The sequence below is a fragment of the Hibiscus syriacus genome, unplaced genomic scaffold (assembly GCF_006381635.1).
Source record: "Hibiscus syriacus cultivar Baekdansim isolate YM2019G1 unplaced genomic scaffold, ASM638163v2 tig00013915_pilon, whole genome shotgun sequence".
NCBI lineage: Eukaryota > Viridiplantae > Streptophyta > Magnoliopsida > Malvales > Malvaceae > Hibiscus > Hibiscus syriacus.
The window spans coordinates 13,619-36,678 of NW_024062311.1; the positions used below are offsets into that span (position 1 = coordinate 13,619).

General features: G+C 34.0%; 1 protein-coding gene across 1 annotated transcript; it reads left to right on the forward strand.

The window, feature by feature from the left end:
* The first annotated feature begins 7,322 nt into the window (after window positions 1-7,322).
* On the forward strand, window positions 7,323-8,180 carry LOC120206517. Its single transcript, XM_039206152.1, has one exon. The coding sequence runs from the start codon at window positions 7,323-7,325 to the stop codon at window positions 8,178-8,180; it is 858 nt and encodes a 285-aa protein (XP_039062083.1).
* The last annotated feature ends 14,880 nt before the right edge of the window (window positions 8,181-23,060 follow it).

A 23,060-nucleotide genomic window follows, 5' to 3' on the forward strand; every position in this document is an offset into this window, starting at 1 on the left:
AAGGTGCACGAAAAAGATTAGTATTAGACATGGGTGTTGTCATGGTTGTGTTGCTCCTCCTTGCTATAGCCAATCCCCCCGTTGTTAACTCTTATTTGTAACTTAAATCCAAAATTGAAATTCATCTTGGATATCATTAGATTCAATGAGAAAGTGAAAGATGTGCAATCTAAGGGATAAAGACTCTATGGGGTTTGATCGAGTTGTTTGAGTGGGTTTATTTTGGGAATATTCAGGGATTCAAATAGCCCACTATATAGCGATCGTAGAGTCTTCTATAACTGTTAGAGCCGAAAATAGCAGTGTGAAGCGAAATCACACCAACCACTCAATTATCATCCCTTTTCAATTTGACCACCAATGTTTCGATTTTTTCAATCATACCACTCAATTATTTAAATGGTTCGCTCAAGTCACTTATCGTTAAAAATTAATGTAGAATATGACGTGTTAGATAAAATTTGTTATAATTACACATTTGATCCTTGTTATACATTGTGTTAATTTGATCTTAATTTTAATTGAATTCAACAAAATTTATCCGCTGGTTATATTGTGAAATGTGTTGGTCTCTAATTAGATAGTTAAATCCTTTTATAATTTACTTAATTCATTAATTTTTTCCTCCAATTAAAAGGAGACACATGTCAGATAATTCTTTCTTTTTAATTGGTTTTTCATCTACTAACTTTCTTGCACCCTGATTCTCTTCATCCTTATCTGCATCCAACTTAATAGGAGGTGCCACAAGCTTCGATTTCTATTTGAAGCTGAAAGGAAGTTTGCCTTTCAACGAAGTTTAGGCGGCCTTTCGTTCTGTGGCTACATTATTAAAAGAAATAAAAGGCTTGATAACTGAAGACCATCTTACAAAAATGGGCGGTTTAGATTCCTCTAGTAATAAAGCCTTATATTTATCATCATTCTAATGTTAAAGCTATTTAGAACTCTCCATAAAGGAACCATCATTCACAAAAAAGACTAAATGACCCTCATTTCTCCATTAGCAAAGAGAATACAAACAACACTTAAAACACTATTGACAGGAAGAAGTCACCACTGGACAAGTAAAAGCTTCCAAGATATTTAGATGTTGTAGTGGGTCTTAAGGTATGACCATTATAACAACATAAAAAGATAACGATAAAATCCACATAATCAACACAAATTAAAACATGGTTAAAATAGGATCAATTACAACTATCAATCTATTAATTAGATTCTCCTCAAACATAATTTGGGTTTTTTTCAAAAAAAAAAAAGAAAGAAAATATAACCCTAAATTGATAAAACCAACCTAAGTCAATAACGAATAACAACACAACATATTCAGATCTATTAAGAACGTGAAACATAAGATCCAATTGAAAATGGAAATTTAAGGTGACGGATTCAGAATAATAGAAACATAAAAACATGAGAAAAGAGAAGGAAATGGGATAATACTGGCAGTGAAACCGTCGTGAAAGAAAGAGGCAAATAAGAAACGAACGAATTATCTGAAGAGTAGAAGATATTGTGGTTTCAGGACCATCCGATTAGAAACTTACACATGTCATAACTTATTAGAATATTAAATTTAATTAAAATTATGAGCAAATTGACACCTTGTGTAGGAAATAGGGACCGAATGTTATTTGCACCAAATATTTTTCCTAAAACATCATCTTCTTCATAAGTTTTAATGGTAGGTGGCTTGATTGAACCATTTAAATAGTTAGGTAGTCTTGTCGATGAAATCAAAACATCAATGGTCAAATTGAAAGAGGGTAATAGTAAAGTGGTCATCCATGTAGTTTACCCTTTTATATTATTGGTAATAAAATAATGCATTGCTTATATTTCTAATTATAATTTTATTTTTTACTAATATAAGGTGATAAAAAGTTGTAGTATATGTTTTAGAGACTCTCAACTATTTGACAATTCTTGAGTGTTGGAACTGTTGCTGACGTGTAGTAGGTGGTTATGCAATTATGAGGTTGTTAGCATATTTGTTATGAACGGTTGTTAGACATGTAGTTTTAACTTGTTGTGTGACTACAATATAAAAAGATGTGATGTTTATCAATGAAGAACCATCTCTCATTGTTATTTCTTTTATAATATTATATTTTCTTCTTGAAACCCTAGTTTCTAACATGGTATAAATTGCTAGTGGTCCTAGTTGTAGTGCTTCTACTTACGTGGTTTTCTTCTTATGATCTTGTTTGCGGTGTTGTTGTGTTCTTTCGTTTTCACTAACAAAAAGATCAATGTGTTGTTGGATGAAAAGAATTTCTTGTTATAGAAAAAGCAAGTTTTGCTAACAGTTTGTAGTCATCGCCTTGAGTGTCTTCTTACCGGTGGTATGAAGCCTCCACCTGAAATGATTGTCGATGAAAAAAAAAGTCTTGTTCTCAAAGAGGCATATGATGATTTTGTAGCACAGGATAGTGCATTGGCGTTATGGTTGCTTTCTACTATTAGTCCACATCTTCTGTCTCGATTTGTTGGTGTTGAGACAACAACTTCTATCTCGAGTACGGTGTTGCAGTACTTTGTGAATTGGTCATCAACTTCGGTAATGAGCTTACATTGTAAACTTCAGTCTTTCAAGAAGGGAGAAGACAATATGCGTGTATATTGCTAAGGTTAAAGAAATCTGTGATGCTTTGGCTTCGTGTGGGAGTTCAATTCCTCTAGTAAGGCATATTGCTAGTATTTTGAAGGGTTTGCCTTGTGAATATCAACCTTTTATGGATGTTATTACAATGAGTAGTGATATGTTACCTTTGGATAAGGTATGAACTATGCTTATAGATGCAAAGATGTAACTTGTTGGGTTCGCTGCTCAAGAAGAAACTATAGTAGCTACTGCTCATCTTACTCATGGATCTGGTTCAGGTGATTTCTCTAAACGTTCGTATTCAAACTATAATAAATAATGTTTATCTGTTACTCATTCAAGTGGCAGATCTAGTGTGGTCGTGACTGGCCACATATTTAATGTCAATTGTGTGGTAAGCTTGGGGATCTGGTCAATCGCTATTGACATCACTATGATGAAGATTATTAGATTGCTAGTAGTAGTCATTTACGGTATGTAGAAGACTTTGCTCAAGTCAACACGACTGCCTATGATAATTGCAGTTGTACATTTTGTTCGAAGGGTTCTTGACTTCATACTTCGACTAATACAAATTCTCAAGCATCTGAGAAAGATTAGTGGGTTGTTGACTCTGGTGCTACGCATCACGTGACTCTAAATGCTGATATTATAACTCATCGCACTTGTCATAGCGGTCCAGGTAAGCTGGTTATTGGTGATGGTGTTTCATTAGTTGTTAATCTTGTTGGTGATACGACCCTAAAATCTACCTCTAAAATATTGTTAGTTAGTGATTTGCTTCATGTGCCTAGTATAACTCAAAATTTACTCTTTGTATCTAAGTTTACTAGGGACAACAACGTGATTTTTGAGTTTAATGCTCAAGGCTACTGCATTCGTGATGTTGTTACTCTAGATGCTTCTTCAAGAGCGTATGTAATGAGGGATTTATGTGTTTCCTAATAATAGTACTTCAATTGTTTGTAAAAAAATTTTGTTAATTCTTTTATGGTTGATGATGTTTACAGTTTTTGGCATAGAAGGTTAGGGCATGTAGCGTATAATACTTTGCTAGTGTGTGTCAGACTCTTGATGTACATGTTCCCAAAGCTATGAATAAGATATGTGAGGCTTGTTCCATTGGCAAAAGCCATAAACTACCTTTTTTCACTCCAATACTGTGTACATTAAGCCCTTTCAACTTGTTTATACTGATATATAGGGGCCATCTCACATTTCTTCTAATGGATTTTATTATTATTTGTCGTTTATTGATGCCTATTCGAGGCATACTTGAGTTTATTTCTTGAAAGCTAGATTGCAAGAAATGAATATGTTCAAGTTATTTCAGTAAATGATTTCTACTCAGTTTGGTTTGTCTGTTAAGGTTGTGCAAATCGACTGGGGTGGGAAATATCGTAGTCTCTTGTATGTTCTATTGAAAGATGGGATTACTCATCGTATTGCTTGTCCTTACACATTCAAGCAGAAAGAAAGCATTGGTATATCATTGAGCTTGATTTGGTGTTGTTAGCTCAGACAACTATGACTTTACGTTATTAGTATTATGCAGATGTTACTACGGTATTTCTCATTAATCGGCTTCATACTAGGGTCTTGGATGGGTGTCACCACTCGAGAATTTGTGGGGGAAGAAACCAGAATATGAGTTTATGAAGGTCATTAGGTGCAAGTGTTTTCCTCACTTGATAGTTTTTCAGAAACATAAAATTGAGTTTCGATCTCAACCATGCACCTTTTTGGGTTATAACCCACAACACAAGGGTTATATGTGCCTAGCAGCTATTGGGAAGATATATGTTTCTAGACGTGTAATTTTTTGAATTGGTTTTTCCATTTGCAAGGGTTGATAGTTCAAGTAATGATTTTGTTTCTTGTAAACATAAGTCCACGACGCTTGAACTTTTGACTGATATGTGTTAGTTTTAAACCAATGGAACTCGTACGGTGCAAGCTTCTCATATTTCTGGTGAGACGGGTCAGGCTACTGTGGATGCGGGTGTTACTTCTCTGGGAGCAACAGTTCAGCAAGAGGTAGCTGGTGCAACCTCATTTAATGCAACCGAGGATTATGGTGAGATGAGTCAAGCTACTATGGATATGGGTGTTACTTTTCTAGGAGCAGCAGTTCAACAAGAGGTTGATGGTGCAACCTTAGTTAGTGCAGCTGAGGATACTGAGTTGGTGGATCTAGTGAAGTCTATGACAGGCCCTGTTGCACTTGCCAACGTTGCTCATTCATTACAAACAGTTGTTACGAGGCCTGATAATGGTGAAGGTTCGATGGAAAGTGGTGGCATCTCTTTGAATCGTCATTCGATGTTGACAAGAAGTAAATGTAGTGTATTCAAGCCTAAGTTGTATTCGGCTAGCTATGATGATATGGAACCTGTAAATGTGCATGAGGCACTTCAGTCTTCTCATTGGAGAGTTACAGTTCATGTAGAGTTTGAAGCATTGCAGACGAATGGTACATAGACCCTTGTGAAGCTTCTTGAAGGATGATCAGTGGTTGGGTGCAAATGGCTTTTAAAATTAAAGAAGAACCCCGATGGTTTTGTTAGCATATACAAAGCTAGGTTAGTAGTAAAAGGGTTCTCGTAGGTGTCTGGACATGATTTTGGTGAGACGTTTGTCCCAGTTGTTAATTTTGCTACACTAAATGTTGTTCTTTCTTTGGCTGTAACAAAGGGTTGGCATTTGCTTTAGGTTTAGTTGAATAATTCATTCTTGCATGGTGATCTGTATGAGGATGTTTTCATGCAATAGCCGTCTGGGTTTGAACAAGTAATTGTTGATGGTAGTCCTTTGGTGTGTAAATTGCAGAAAGCTTTGCATAGTCTACGTCAAGCTCCTCGAAACTGGAATGATAAGCTTAAGAGTTTCCTAGTTAGAATTGATTTTAAATAATCTTCAGCAGATACATCATTATGTGTTCGTTGTGCAGACGGTCGATGGGTCAATATGCTTGTGTATGTTGATGATATAGTGTTGACTGGTGAGTCGAATGTGCAAATTGAAGAAGTGGTGAGGTTGCTTGGGGATGAGTTTGCCTTAAAAGATCTTGGTGATCTTCGTTACTTTCTGGGTATAAAATTTAAACAGTGGGAGGTTTGTTGATTCTTAGTCAATTAAAGTTTATTTTAGAATTGCTAATAAAGACTAAGATGAGTACTGCCAATTTTGCTTCTACACCTATGCTTGTATCTGCTAAGTTGACTCAAGATGTAGGTCTGTTGCTTTAGGATGCCTATGAATATCGGAGTGTTGTGGGAGCGCTGCTATATGCATGTCATACTCGGTCAGACATTGCATTCAACGTTAATAAGGTTGCACAATACATGCATGCCCCAATACAAGGACATCTTGTTGTTGTAAAAAGATTTTTGCAGTATTTGGTAGGAACACTTAATCATGGTTTGGTGATAACACCTGCAGTGGCTGGCTTCAATGTTGTAGTATTTCTGATATTGATTGGGCTGGAAACACTGATGATCACAAGTCATGTCTGGTAACTATGTTTTTGTAGGTGATATTGTACTCATGTGGACTTCTAGGAAACAAAAGTCGGTCGCCAGGTCCACCATGGAGGCTGAATACATGAGTGTTGCTGATGTTACTACTTAAACGACGTGGGTGAGTGCCCTTATGAGTGATATGGGTATTGCAAGGCAAAAAATACCAATTGTATGGTGCAATAACAACAGTGTTGTTGCCATGACAGCTAATCGTGTCTACCATGCAAAAAGTAAGCCTGTAGAGCTTGATGTCCATTTCGTTCGTGAGAAGATTGCGTTGAAACAAGTGGTGGTGAATTATGTGCCAGGTAGTCACCAAGTTGCTAATGGTTTTACAAAGCCTCTAGCTGTAGCTCAGTTTAAAGTTTTTCGTGCTAAAGTTAATCTTCAATCTTTTCTTGGGGAGGAGGAAAAAGTAGAGAGAATTTGAGTGTTGCAACTGTTGCTGACGTGTGGTAGGCGATTATGCAGTTATGAGGTTGTTAGCATATTTGTTACGAGCGGTTGTTAGATCTGTAGTTTTATCTTGCTGGGTAACTACTGTATAAAAAGTTTTGTTGTGTATCAATGAAGAACTACCTCTCATTGTTATTTCTTTTATGATATTGTATTTTCTTCTTGAAACCCTAGTTTCTAACAACAGTGAATGCTCAAATACCCTACAATTGTCGGTGCTCGAACACATGACCTCTAGGGACAAGAACCTTCTCTTTAACCATTGAGGTAGCTTGGTTTGTGCTAATTTTATGTTTCTTGTATATAAATGAAAATTGAGCATGCCACCATGTGAAGAGTTCCCAAAAAAAAGAATTGAAAGGTACAACAAATAATGACATTGGTTGGCACTTTGGAACTTAAGTGTCAAATACAAAAGGAAATGTTGTATGTAAAATTTATGAAAGAAGAAATAACACAACTTAAAGAGTAAATTGCTCATAAAACCATCAATGTTGCGGATAGATATTATTATCGAAATTTGTATAATATAAATTATATTATCATTCTTCTATAAGTTTGCCTAATTTGTTGAATATAGATTCTCCTATAAGTTAGCCTAATTTGTTGTAACAGCTAACCAAATTGTAGCTTGTACATTGTATAAATTGATTTGATAATAATATACAAGACACGATATTATATTCCTTTTTGGTATCAGTAGCCTAGTTTATTTTTTCCTCCTATTTTCTGCATCAATGGCTAACTTAAAATTTTATCCCGCCACCACTGTCACTAATATCGAAACAGCCATCCCCATCACTCTTGATCTCAAAAGAGGCCAATACAACAACTGGGCAACTCTCTTCAAGCTCCATGCCCTTGCCCACCTCGTTCTTGACCACATCATCCCTCCTACGGAAGCCGCCACCACCATGACGGATGCCAAAACATCAACTTGCAAGAGGATTGATGCCTTTGTCACGCAATGGATTTATAGTACAGTTTCTTCAGATATTCTCAACACTATCATTATTCTGGAAGATGAGGCAAAAGATGCCTGGAACCGTGTAGCAGAATTGTTCCAAGATAACAAGAATACGAGAGCCGTTCACCTTGAAACCCAATTTACCAACACTCACCTTCGGGATTTTCCAAATGTTGTTGCCTATTGCCAGCGACTTAAAGTGCTGGCAGATCAATTAGAAAATATTAGCGCAAAAGTGTCTGACGATCTCATGGTTCTCAAAATGATTCATGGATTAAAAGAGGCTTACGCGGGGTTCGTAACCATCATTCAACACCGCGGTCCTCTTCCCACCTTTGCGCAAGCCCGTTCGATGCTTTCATTAGAAGAAGAAAGCATGAAACAACGTGCTACTCTTGAATCAGGTGCAGATTCTACTTTGCTTATTAATTCCAATAATAATCTTGTTTCTGGTGATAATAATTCCAAACAGCTTCAAGAAAATAAAAATGAGAATAGTAATTCCATAAGCCAAAATCATGGTGGGTGTGGATGGCGGCCCAGCAACTATTACGGTAGTCGTGGTGGCCTTGGAAATCGTGGTGGATCTTGTGGTAGGGGACAAAAGCAACATTCAGCAGCGTCATAGCCGCAACAATGGGCTTCCATGCCTCATTGGGATGCCTGCTCACCTCACACTTGGGCCAAATCACCTTGCCCATATCCCACTACGGGATGGTAGCTTCGTCCACAAACCACAAAAGGAGTCTTTGGACCTGAACCATCCCATACCCACTACACAACAGCGACCCCAAGTATGAATCATGTCCCTACAGACATAGATGCGGCTATGAACACACTCTCACTTCATCAACTGAATGACTATTGGTACATGGATACAGGTGCTACCTCTCATATGACTGCTAATCAAGGTACTCTCTCGTCCTATTTTAATTTAAGCAGACATAATGGCATTATTGTTGGTAATGGTCATACAATTTCTATTCTTGGTTATGGAAGTGCCTCACAAAACCAAACAAATCCACCGTTGAGCCTTAAAAATGTGTTGCATGCACCTAAACTTATCAGAAACCTTATTTCCGCTCAAAAATTCACTAACAATAATATGGTGTCCAATGAATTTGATCCTTTTGGGTTTTCCGTGAAGGATTTACAGACCGGAATACACCTAATGAGATATGATAGCTTGGGTGATCTCTATCCCTTTCAGCTTTACCATTCGTTTTTCCTGTCATTTCTTCAAATTTGTGGTATTCTCGTTTAGGGCTCCCAGGAAAAGTCATTTTGAATTCTCTTCGTAGTAATAATTTTATTAAATATAATCAAGCTTGCAATTCCTTCTGTGAATCTTGTCCTCTTGGAAAAAACACTAAATTGCCTTTTAATGACTCATTATTTTACTACTATGCCATTTGATATAATTCACAGTGACTTGTGGACATCTCCTATATTAAGTTCATCAAGTCATCGTTACTATGCTATTTTTCTTGATAAATATAGTTATTTCTTATGGACTTTTCCTATATCTCGAAAATCACAAGTTCATTAAATTTTCTTCTTATTTCGAGCATATATCAAAACATAATTCGGAAGATAAATTAAGCAATTTCAATGTGACAATGGCAGAGAATATGACAATGGTCCTTTTTGAAATTTTTGTGAATTAAATGGTATATATTTTCGCTTGTCATGTCCTCATACCTCATCTCAAAATGGTAAAGCCAAACGAAAAATAAAACTATCAATAACATGGTTCGTACTTTACGTGCTCATTCTTCCATGCCACCCTCATTTTGGCCCCATGCTCTCGAAATGGCAACATATCTTCTAAACATCCTCCCTTCAAAGAAATTAAACCACCACTCACCTACTCAAATTCTTTACGGAAAAATCCCAGATTACACCCATTTTAAGGTTTTTGGATGCTTGCGTTACCCGTTATTTCCTTCCACCAACATCAATAAATTATAAGCACATTCTACTCGATGTGTCTTCTTAGGTTATCCATCAAACCATTGGGGTTATAATTACTATGACATTTCGAATAAGAAAATTATTATTTCTCGACTTGTTATTTTTCATGAATATCAATTCCCTTTTTTTCTTCCTCGTATGAATTTTTAGATGATGGTTTACACCCTCAAATCCTTCATCAATTGCATTCCCCTACCCCGTTGGATGAACAGACCCAACCACCCATTTCCCCTACCAATGCAGCAACACAGCCCACTCCCCAACTCACTCGTTCTCTTTTTCCCACGACAACCACAAACTCCAGCCCAGCCTCTTCTTCTCATCCTCGACCTAATCCAATTTCCACTAAATCCATTCGACCTCCATTTCTAGCCAACCGAATGGAAACTAGAAGTCAATATGGTATACACAAGCTCACTCCTAAAACTTAAGTGCCCTCTCCACAACTACTTCTATGTATCCTATACCCCACATCCCTTTGCTCTTAAAGACCCAAATTGGAAATTGGTCCTGAAAGATGAATATGATGATCTAATTAAAAAATAAGACGTGGGACTTAGTGTCTCGTCCATCTGATGTTAATGTTATTCGTTCAAGATGGATTTTTAGACATAAAATGAAATTTAATGTCTCTTTTGAGGGCACAAAGCCCGTTTTATAGGTGATGGTAGGTCTCAACAAGCTGGAGTAGATTGTGACGAGACGTTCAGTCCGGTTGTTAAACCAACCACTATTCATACTGTGTTGATCGTCGCTTTATCAAAATCTTGGGCCATTCATCAGTTAGATGTTAAAAATGAATATCTTCATGGTAATCTAAATGAAACTATTTATATGCATTAGCCTTTGGATTTCAAAGATGCCGCTCATCCTAACTATGTATGCTTGTTGAAAAAATTACTCTGTAGTCTTAAGCAAGCCCTTCGAGCCTGGTATCAACATTTTACCAATGTTTTTAAAACTGGACCGGACATTGAACTGTTGAAGGTACTGGTTCACTGGTTCAACTGGGTTCAACCGTGGTTGAACCAGATTTTATATAAAATAATATATTTTTTTAATTTTACATAATATTCAAAGCAATATTAATATATATGTAACACTTTTTTTAAGTTTACAATATTAAAAGGTATAAAAATATCACAAGTCATAACATATATAAATTAAAAACCATAAAATCAAGTGAAATAAAATGATTCAAATCAACTACAACATAATATTTAAAGTAAAACATATTAAATAATAAATATAATTATACAACTATAATCAAAAAAATAAAATTGGGGCTTAAAAAAATCATAACAAATGATGTCATTTGGTTTAATTGTTTTAAAAAAACCAATCTCACATGGCTAAGAAACAAAGAAGAGCATCCCAAAAGTTTAAAGAGTAAAAATATGAGAACAAAATCCCACATGGCTAAGAAACATAGAAGAGCATCCCAACTTACTTCTATAAATAATAGAGGTAATTTAACATTCAAAATCATGGAGCCTTTTGATGAGCACAAAGCGAACTCTTCTTTCGCTTCAATTGAGCTCAAATTTTAGGCTTCAATCGAACTTCTAAATTTTTTTTTGAGTTCGAGCCTTTTCGATTTCGAGTTTTAATATTATATTTCGAGTTTGAGTTGAACTTGATAATTTTTAGCTCGTGAGTTTTTGAGTCGAGTTGAGCTTACTTTTAAAGTTTTCGAGTTCGAGTCGAGCTCAGCAATACTCGAATTTGACTCGGTTCGTTGAACAAACGACGTCGCTTGATTTAATTTTTTTTAAAGAAAAAAAAAGTGAACCGGCGGTTCAAACCAGTTTTACCGGTTCACCTCGGTTTTACCGGTTTTCAATCGGTTCTTCTGGTTCTTTACCGGTTCTGTGCTCATCCGGTTTTGGGAGTTAACCGGACCGGACAGGCCACCGGTTCACGGTTTAACCGGTCGAACCGGCCGATCCGGTTTTAATAACATTGCATTTTACAGACTATGTGGCCACCATTGGTTTCTCTTACAATACGTCTGATCATTCATTATTCTATACAAAAATGGATCTGTTGAGTTATTTTTTGGGAATTGCAGTAACCCGGAATTCACATGGCCTTTTTCTTTCCCAGACACAATACGTTGATGATATAATTCTCACTACATATTTTGATACTCTTCGATTATCTATCATGTCTTTTCTCAAGTCGTGCTCCACTCCTGTTGACACTAATGGGAAGCTTAGTGTTTCTATCGGCAAGCCTTATGAGGGCCCAACTAAATATCGCCGTTTAGCTGGAGCTTTACAATATCTTACATTTACCAGGTCTGATATGTCCTATGCCGTGCAACAAGTATGTCCTCATATGCATGATCCAAAGAAAGAACACATGAATGCTCTGAAACGTATTTTACGCTACATCCAAGGTACTACTCATTATGGTTTACATTTGTCAAACATTCATTACCAAATTAATCTCTTATACGGATGTCGATTGGGGTAGCTTTCCAGATACACGAAGGTTTACCTCTGGATATTGTGTATTCCTTGGTGATAACTTAGTTTCCTGGTTATCCAAAAGACAAGCTACATTGTGTCGCTTCAGTGCTAAAGTTGAATACAGAAGTGTAGCTAATGTTGTTTTTCAATCTTGTTGGCTCCAAAACCTTATTCTTGAGCTTCATTATCCAATTGAAAAAGCTACATTAGAGTACTGTGACAATGTAAGTTCTATTTATCTCTTGGGTAATCCTATCCAACACTAATGTACAAAACACATCGAGATGGACATTCACTTTGTACGTGGAAAGGTGGCTCGTGGTGAAGTTCGAGTTCTTCATATTCTTTCTCGTTTTCAAATTGTTGATATTTTACCAAAGGACTTCTGCGCGTATTATTTGATGATTTTCGAGACAGTCAGCATTCAGCCACCTCTTTCTTCAACTGAAGGGGTATGATAGATATTATTGTGGAAATTTGTGTAATATAGGGTCCGTTTGATTCACTAAAATGTTTTCCGGAAATAGTTTTCGTAAAATGAATTAAATTTTCTGGAAAACGTTTTACGATGTTTGGAATATGTTGTTTAAACACATTTTCCACTAGTTGATGAATTTTTTAAAATTATTTATTACAAATATTAAATACAATAAATAATATTATCTATCATAAAACTTAATATTATTATTTTTAAATATTAATATAATTTATTATTATTAAATATTAATTTTATAATTTTATTAATAAAAATAAAAATATTGGTATATTTTATTGAAATAAAAATATTATAAATTATATTAATTATTTATTAAAGTAATAGTGTTATATTATATTTTAAAAATATTAATTAGTATATTTTAATTATCTTTATTAAAATATTTTTAGATTATAATATTATTATTAAATATATAAATAATATTATTCATTATTAATAATTTATTATATATTATTAAAATAAAAATATAATATCTTATATTATATTATTATAATATAATTGATTATTTTATTATAACATTAAAAATATTATATTATATTATGAGAAATATTAATAAATACATTTTAAATATTTTAATAATAAATATTTTTGATTTGAATTTTATGATTAGTGACCTCTTTTGCTTTTGCATCTTTTTCATCTTTTTTTTTTCCTCCACCCTCCTCACAAAGTGTTACCACTTGATTTGCAAGTGCATCTTTTGTTTCTAAAGACTGAAGATTGATATCTTCTATTACAATGCCACTAGCATTGTATTCATCGATATTATTGTCCGATTCATTATCCATGGTAACATTCTCTTTAGGGTTGGGACATTCCTTTCTAATTCTGATGAAGAGGTATCGTTATAAAGTAAATTGGAACATTTTCGTCTAGTATAACCGTATCATTTGCATGTAAGGCAATGTATATCTCTTATTCACATCTTTTTAAGGTTTTCATCCATATCACTTTTATCCATTATAGGCTTTTCCTTTTCAATATCCCTCGGTTCCTTTACCGCGATATAAGTTTGAGGTAAAGGACAAGCAGTATAGGGGAACAATGTACCTTTGTGTGGTCCAGCGGAGATCGTCTTTTTTCGTTCAAGGTCAAAAATTGCAACTATTAATTTGGAGTTGAATCTGTAACACCTAAAACCCGTATAATTGTACCTATATAGATTATAGATGTCACCTGAATTTCTTCAAAATATTTTCCAATTCAAAATTGATTTAAAATCTATTTTCTTAAAATGGTAACTTATAATATAAAAATATCATATCACATCAAATATCACATACTACTTAAAACATATATTAGTATGGATTTATGCTATCCATACTGAAATAGAGTAAAACAATTTAGTTTAGTCATTACAATCCAGTTCCAAAATATTTAAACAGAGCTAATAGGACATTCGTAAGTACATGCCATAAACTAAGTCAAAATTACATTATAGGATGTCTTACTGATATTGAAGTATATTCTTTGATGTCTGGAGTGCTCTGTACTCTTTACTCTACTCTTGGCTTTTTACCTACGCTTGAAAATCATCACACGCTAAGTATACTTAGTGAGGCAATTAAAACAATAAATAATGCAATACAACTCATGCATGAAATTCAATGTCAAAATCAAAATGCCATAAGATCTTGTTACCTGCATGTCCAATATTTTACCATGATCAAAACAATATGATATAAATATTAACATTTTTACCAATAGTTATAGCCGACAAGTAAACATATAAAGACCCTGGGTATTCGAGTAATATCTGCACCGTAGTGCTACACATAAGGTCATGCCCACCATATACACCAAAGTGCATTACACATAAGGTTGTTCCCACCATATACACCGAAGTGTATTACACATAAGGTCGTGCCCACCATATTACACTTAGTGTCCTTACACACTATAGTGTTAATATAAACCTGCAATTGCTATACTCTATGGCATGCCAACTATACCTTGCCCTTCAACGACTTACTTGGACATATAGTCTAATTCATTCATCCATAGTATCATATAACCATATATTTAACATTAGGGAAGTTCATACCCAAATTCTTGATCAATGCAGTATAATTTCACATGGTGACATATCACTGTCATATCGAAGTTATAAAAATGACATAATATCATGCTAATATAAACAAGGTAGACCTTTCACAAGTCTTCCTGATGATGTATAAAACATCTATGTACAATGTCATGCATGTATTGCACTCACCTTAACACTTTATATAACAAAAAGATGTGTCTCACTACGATCCACAATAAACCTTTTTATACTTGACTTGCTTCGATCACAAATCAATCACGATCTGTACAAATCACAATTTCATAAAAATACATATGTTAGTATTGTACTAATATAAACACATCCCAAAATCAAAATCCATAATATACTTGAAACTCATTTTCTACCAAAATACTTAGCACTTAATAATTCCTTTTAACATAGGTACCAACTTTTCCAATATACACAAAATCGTCATTCTCCATTTTATCACTTAGATTCTTAATACCAAAATTACAACATTGAAATTATTACCATTCAATGCTTTTACAGATGCTTAATTACATTTAAGTACCCCAATTATAGAAATGTTGGACTTAAATCACTAATCTTTTTAAACTTCCAAAATGGTCATATTTCACATCTAAACACTCATTTCAATTCCAAAATAGTTATTTACAGCATATTACATCAACTATTAAACAATCATACAACCATTCACAAATTTTTCCAAAATTGTTGAATTGATCCCTCAACTTTTCAAAAATTACAAAATTGTCCCAAAATTTTTATAAGGCTTGTAGAATACTTCCAACATCATTTCTAGCCCTTATATAATTTTCCATAATTTTTCTCACTCAACTAACCCATGGCCGAATACTTTAAACTTAGAAACTAAGTTTTCATGATTTTGCTCAATTTTGATTCAATTCAAGCATGAAATAAACTTCCAATCAACCTTACAACATCTCTAAAATCAAACCCCTAATCAAATCTCATCAAAACACAGAGTTCTATAATTTCTTCATTTGACCGAATATTATAGATTCATTTCTAGGAAGTTTGAACATGTTTTAATCATAATTCATGCTTGAAAATGAATCTACAACCTTAAAAACATCAATATTCATAATCAATTTCATGAACTCTAGCATGAACCTAAACCCTAAGATTTGGGATCTTTGAAACCAAGCAAGTTGAGCAAGCATAATTGGTACCAAAAGATAGCGTTTCTCGAGTAGATCACTTTCCTATTTCACGACATATTTTGAATTCCATAGGAAATGGCTTAAAAATGGAAAACAATTATTTTTCCTTACCTTATGATAACTCACGGCAATGGAGAGGATGATGAACAACTTCGGCATGAAATTTATATATTTTTCATGCTAAATTTACTTTTAATTTACCTTTAATGAATATTAAATTCATTAAATTAGGAAAATACCAATTTACCCTTAATGAAACTTCATAATTACCATTAAACCAAGACACCTAACCTTATCATCTTCCAAACCAAGATACCTAAACCTTATCATCTTCCATAAGTGAAATATGAACAAATAAGATCTTAGTTTACCGATTTGCCTTGCCTTTTTCCAAAAAGCACAATCTTGCCACTTTAATCTAATAGTCCAAAATAAACATGGAATTAAACACTTAAATCTAAAGATTTATATTGTTTTCCAACATTTAAAAATGTGAAAAATAATATTTTTGGGTTTAATTTATCATACTTCAGATTTTCCTAAATTTTCTATTCGATCCGATTTATTGATTTTTTCCTCAACTTCCTTGTTCTATAACTTTTATTACAAATCTCATATTAAAATTCTGATTCCCATAGAAACATTATTCTTGAGATAACCTATTTATTTACAAGGCCAAAATGTAACTTTTTATAATTACCATTTTGGTTCCTAAACTTTTCCAAAGTTTACACTTTGGTCACCAAACTTTCAAAAATTTTATTTTGGTCACTATCTAAATTTTGGGGTATTACAACTCTCCCCCTTAAATAAAATTCTTCCTCTAATTTTAAGATGTACATTATATGAAGAGGTATGGATACTGCTTTCTTATGTCCTCCTCTCTTTCCCAAGTAGCGTCCTCGACTTTATAATTTTGCCAAAGAACTTTGACTAAATGAATCGTCTTGCTACGCAGTTCTTTGATTTCTCGAGCCAAGATCCGTATTGCTTCTTCTTCATAAGTTAAATCTAGTCGGATCTCAATTTCCTCCGATGCAATGACATGTGAATGATCTGATTGATACTTTCTAAGCATCGACACATGAAAAACATTGTGTACTTTGTCCAACTCTAGAGGTAATGCTAACTGATAAGCCACCAGTCCGACACGCTTTAAGATCTCATAAGATTCAATGAATCTTAAACTTAGTTTTCCTTTGTGTCCAAAACACAAAATCTTTTTCCAAGGTGATACTTTAAGAAAAACTTTATCATCTTCTTGAAATTCAATCTCTTTTCGTTTCAAGTTTGCATAAGACTTCTGCCGATCAGATGCCATCTTGAGATTATCTTGAATTATCTTCACCTTATCTTCAACCTCTTTCAATAAATCTGGGCCAACAAGATTCTAATTTTTAACTCAAACCAATTTAATGGTGTTCGGCATTTTCTCCCATATAAAGCTTTATACGGAGCCATCTTGATGCTCGATTGATAGCTGTTGTTGTAGGCAAATTCTGCTAAAGGCAAATACTTTTCCCATGATCCCTTGAACTCAATCACACAAGCCCTCAACATATCTTCCAATATCTAAATAGTACGCTCTGATTGACCATCTGATTATGGATTATATGTTGTACTGCAGTTTTAATCGAGTACCCAAACCTTCATGCAAAGAATTCCAAAATCTTGAAGTGAACCTTGGATCCCTATCGGATATGATTGATACTGGCACTCCATGTAGCCGAACTATCTCCTTGATATAAAACTCTGCGTATTTATCCAAGGCATAGTCCATTCTCATTGGAATGAAATGTGTTGATTTTGTTAACTGGTCAACTATCACCCAAATGGAATCATTCTTATTTGATGTCAAAGGTAGCCCTGTAACAAAATCCAAAATGACTCTCATCCACTTTAACTCTGGAAAAGAAATCGGTTCTAACAATCCCGAATGCACTTAATGTTCAACTTTCACTTGTTGACACGTAAGACATGTAGTAACAAACTCAAAAATGGCTCTTTTCATACCCAGCCACCAAAATCGACTCTTAACATCCTGATACATCTTACTCCCGCCTAGATGCATAATCAGTGGACTATAATGTGCCCCAGAAAGAATATCTTTCTTCAAGTCATCATCATGTGGAATGCAGATTCTTCCTCAGTAATACAGACATCCATCAGACTTATCTTCAAAGTCTTTAGTCTCACCTTGTTCCATAAGTGAAATCTTTTCCAAGCATCTGCCAAGATTCCTTTATACCTCTATTATCTGATCTAGAAGCATCAACTTTATTTTTAATTCAGCCAACAGTGCTCCATTTTCTTTCAACAATAGTCGCACATCCATAGCTTGCAAAGCTGCAAAAGTTTTCCGACTAAGTACATCTGCTACAACATTTTCTTTCCCTGAATGATATTCAATGATCAAATCATAGTCCTTTAAAAGTTCTATCCATTTTCTTTGTCTCAAGTTTAGCTCTTTTTTTAGTCAATCGATATTTCAAAATCTTATGATCCGTGTAGATGTGGCATCAGTCACCATATAAATAATTATACCAAATCTTTAGAGCAAAAACTACCGCTGCTAACTCAAGATCATGATTGGGATAATTACTCTCGTGTATCTTTAATTGTCGAGAAGCATAGGCTACCAACTTACCTTCTTGCATAAGTACACAACCCAAACCATTATAAGATGTATCACTGTACTCCACATACTCTTTACCAGATTTAGGTTGCACCACCACTGGTGCTTTCGTTAAAATCTTCTTTAGAGCTTCAAAAATCTCTTGACATTTCTCAATCCAAGAAAATGAAACATCCTTTCTCAAAAGCTTGGTCAAAGTAGAAGCAATCATCGAAAAGTTTTTCACAAACCTTCAATAATAACCAACAAGTCCCAAAAAACTTTGGACCTCTATAACATTCTTTGGAGGTTTCCACTCCTCTATTTGTTGAACTTTCTTTGGATCAACTCTTATGTCTTCTGCCTAGATAACATGACCAAGAAAAACAACTTCTGATAGCCAAAACTCACACTTTGAGAGTTTGGCATAAAACTTTTTATCCTTAAGTATCTCGAGCACAGTACGAAGATGAGCATCATGTTCTATGTTTATCTTCAAGTATACCAGAATGTCACCAATAAAGACCACCACAAACTGATCCAGGTAAGGTTGAAATACTCGATTCATCAAATCCATGAACCCTTCCAGAGCATTTGTCAAACCAAATGACATTACTACGAACTCATAATGTCCATACCGTGTTCTGAATGGTGTCTTTGGAACATCTTCCTCTTTAATCTTTAACTGGTGATATCCCGATCGAAGATCAATTTTAGAGAAAATGGCTACTCCCTTAAGCTGATAAAACAAGTCATCAATCCTCGGAAGAGGATACTTGTTCTTGATAATCACATTGTTCAACTGTCGATAATCTATGCACAAACACATTGATCCATCTTTCTTTTTCACGAACAACATCGATGCACCCCAAGATGAAATACTCGGTCTTATGAATCCTCGATCTAGGAGCTCTTGCAATTGGGCTTTTAATTCCCTTAACTCTGGGCTATTCGATAAGGAGCCATTGAAATAGGCATTGTACTTGGAAATACATCAATCCCAAACTCCACCTCTCTATCTGGAGGTAATCCAGGTAACTCATCTGGAAACACCTCTGGATACTCTCGTACAGTTGGAATGCCTTCCAACTTAACTTCACTCGTTCTCGTATACAACACATTTGCTAAAATTGCTTGTGTAACACCCATATTCCGTATACCTTTCCGTACACAAAATACAGATGTCACATCACTTAAAAACATTTTCTCTTTTGAAAACCCTCATCAATTTGTTTAGAAAATTCTTAATTAAAACATATAAGTATAATTATAAAAAATTATTTAACTATAATACCAAAATTCCACATTACATACATTCATAGCATTTTTCTTGTAATTCGATTACATGCCAACAATTGTTTAAAATAAGCATGATTGTCCTACCGTTACTGATGAGGGTCAACCTTAATTGATGATATCATTGCTACTGTTGCACTCCTTATTTGAGTTGTCTCTTCTTTTCCCTACGCGTGGAAGCAACACACATTAAGTAATTACTTAGTGAGACACAATATTTTAAGAAATCTTTATGTATACATAAGTATGTCATATTTATTTGGTTCATACTAAATCGTATATTCTTTAAGGATCTTTTAATCCACCTCAGTTAAATCGTATTCCATTCATAATTGTCTTAATTATTTTTAGTATGCCTAGCATACCTATCTTTCTTTATATTTTTATTTTTCCAATTATCTCTTTAGTCATTATTCTTTATTCTTATTGAAAACATCCATTCAAACTTATAATGCACCATTATGCATTTTCATTTATGACAACTGTTTATATATTTTTTATACACTATTATATATTTCATTTAGGGAACCCTTTCATGCCTTTTATACACTATTATACATTGTTATACCTCTAGTCTTTGACTCAAAGGCATTTAACCTTTCATCTAACTGGAATAATTTACACCTTTCTGTCAAATACACAGTTAGGCCTCAAACTTTTATTTTGGAATAGTTTCTACTTTAATACTTACTTTCAATATTAATTAACTATCTTTTAATTTATTATAACCCTTATACATTTGCACCCTTAGTGCTCACATGGTAATTTACTAACATCTTATTCATGTTCATTTATTAAGATGCACATGTAGTGCCTATACTATCATTTCTCAACCATTTATGTAATCTATGTGGTTTGCATACTCATTACCGATATAAAGATCAATTTCCTTATTATATAGTTCTTATGTTTATAATCAAATTTCCCATATGGAAATTCATACATATAGTATGACTCTCATAACAATTTGCACGCAAAGTGCCCATTTCGGAAATTCATACACTTAGTATGAATTCCTTAACAGTTTAGCACACGAAGTGCCATATCTGGAAATTCATACACTTTGTATGATTTCCTTACCATTTTAGTACAAGAAGTGCCATATTTATAAATTCATACACTTAGCATGATTTCCTTATCATTTTAACACACGAAGTTCCCTATCTGGAAATTCATACACTTAGTATGATTTCCTTACCATTTTAGCACACGAAGTGTGCTATCTGGAAATTCATTCACTTAGTATGATTTCCTTACCATTTTAGCACACGAAGTGCCCTGTCTAGAAATTCATACACTAAGTATGATTTCCTTACCATTTAAGAACACGAAGTGCCATATCTAGAAATTCATACACTTAGTATGATCTCCTTACCATTTTAGCACACGAAGTGCCCTATCTGGAAATTCATACACTTAGTATGATTTCCTTACCATTTTAGCACACGAAGTGCCCTATCTGGAAATTCATACACTTAGTATGATTTCCTTACCATTTTAGCACACTTAGTGCCACATACATCAATAAATAATACCATTATAACTATTATAGCATTTACGTACATATTTAAATGCACTCACCTGACTTTGCCTCGCTATGTATCCAAAACTCAAAGTTGATCACTTCGGTACTTTGCCTTTGTCTTTAGTTTTACTTGACTTGGGAGCTTGGTTCCGATCTATCCAAGCACGCATTAAAACATGTACCATACCCAATGTTAGTATATTTTATAACCATTATACTTAAACAATACTCAAAAGGACATATAATTAACTTTCTATAACAATATCAACCTATTTTTAACATTTATGGCTTCCTAGTATCGATACTACTACCCTGGTACCGATACTTTTATACTAGGGTATCGATACCCCCTTCCGGTATCGATTCCAATTTTAGGTTTGATGTTGTTTGGTATCAATACCCTTATCATGTATCGTTACTACCTCTTTGGTATCGATACTGATTCAATCAGTATGGATACTACTTAGCTAATATATCCCATTTTAGCCTATAGTAACGATATTGTTCTATCAGTTTCGATACCCTTGACCAAAATTTCTAGTTTTCAACCCGATTTTCACCCAAATGGGTTTAAATTTCTTTATATATACACCATACAATGCTATTAAACTCTTCTTTAACTATCCATACTAACATTCCTTCATTTATCCTCTTAAAACATCTAAAATCTTTCAAGAAAATTTAATTCTAAGAATAACACCAATTTTCATAATATGTTCTTTATACTATCCAATGCTTCTAATCTCTTAATTACCACTTTGACATGTCAAATCTACTAATAAACATCAACAAACACTCATATAACAACATATCATTTTAAAACCTATTTCTTTAAATCTCAAATATTTTACTAATCACTTAGTTTTAATCCCATTTAAACCTTCCTTAAGCTTCCACATCACTTCAGGTTTCAAAATTATCTCATAATCGAAAGGAAAAACTGATAAATTGAAGTTTACATTTGGAGCTATGGTGGATAGAAAAACCACGGCAAGAAGAAGAAGAAACTAGCTTGTTGCCTTCTTTTCCCCTTTCTCTTTAATCCCTAATTTAAATGGGTTTTAAATTCATTAAACTCTAAAAGACCAAAATATCCTCTTTATTCATCTATTGATACAATTTATTCTAACACTATTTCAAATCATTTCCAATATTTTATCATTTATTCAATTTAATCCTCCAATTTTACATCTTTGTAAGAAAGTCACTAACCTGTTATTTGGGGTATTACAACTTGACATCAACATGACAACAATTTCTTAGTAGTAAATGCTGAAATCACATTGGATAAGGGATTTACCCTTTCTCCAACAAATATTATCTCTGAACACATTGCATCTTTTAAAAACAATCTCTTCAAATGACAATCTACCCAACCATAGTAGGAAGATAGCCAATCCATGCCTAAGATTATCCCAAATTCCTCAAAAGACAATTCTAACAGGTTTGTAGGAAATTCTACTCCTTGTATCTTTATCGGACATTCATTACAAATCTGGTTAATCTTTTCACTATGGCCTAATGGATTGATTTCCACAATATCACTAGAAATAGGTTCTAAAAAGATTCCTCTATCTCTAACCAGTTTTGCACTAATATATGAGTAACTATAACCGAGATCAATCAATACAAAAACAGGTTCATCTAATAGATAAAAGTTACCTCCTATAATCTTAGGAGCATCTCTGTCATCATCAGTCTTGATGTGATAAACTCTTGCAGTAGCTCTGCCTTCACGATTAGATATAGCCTCAGATGTACCAGGCTTACCTACTTTGCCACCTCTACCCCTCTAGGTCCCAATACTGTCTGATCCGGATTTAACTCTGTGCAATGCCTTCTAAAATGACCCGTTTTCCCACAGTTATAACATTTTCCCTCAGCAAACCAACATTGTCCAGAATGTATCCTTCCAT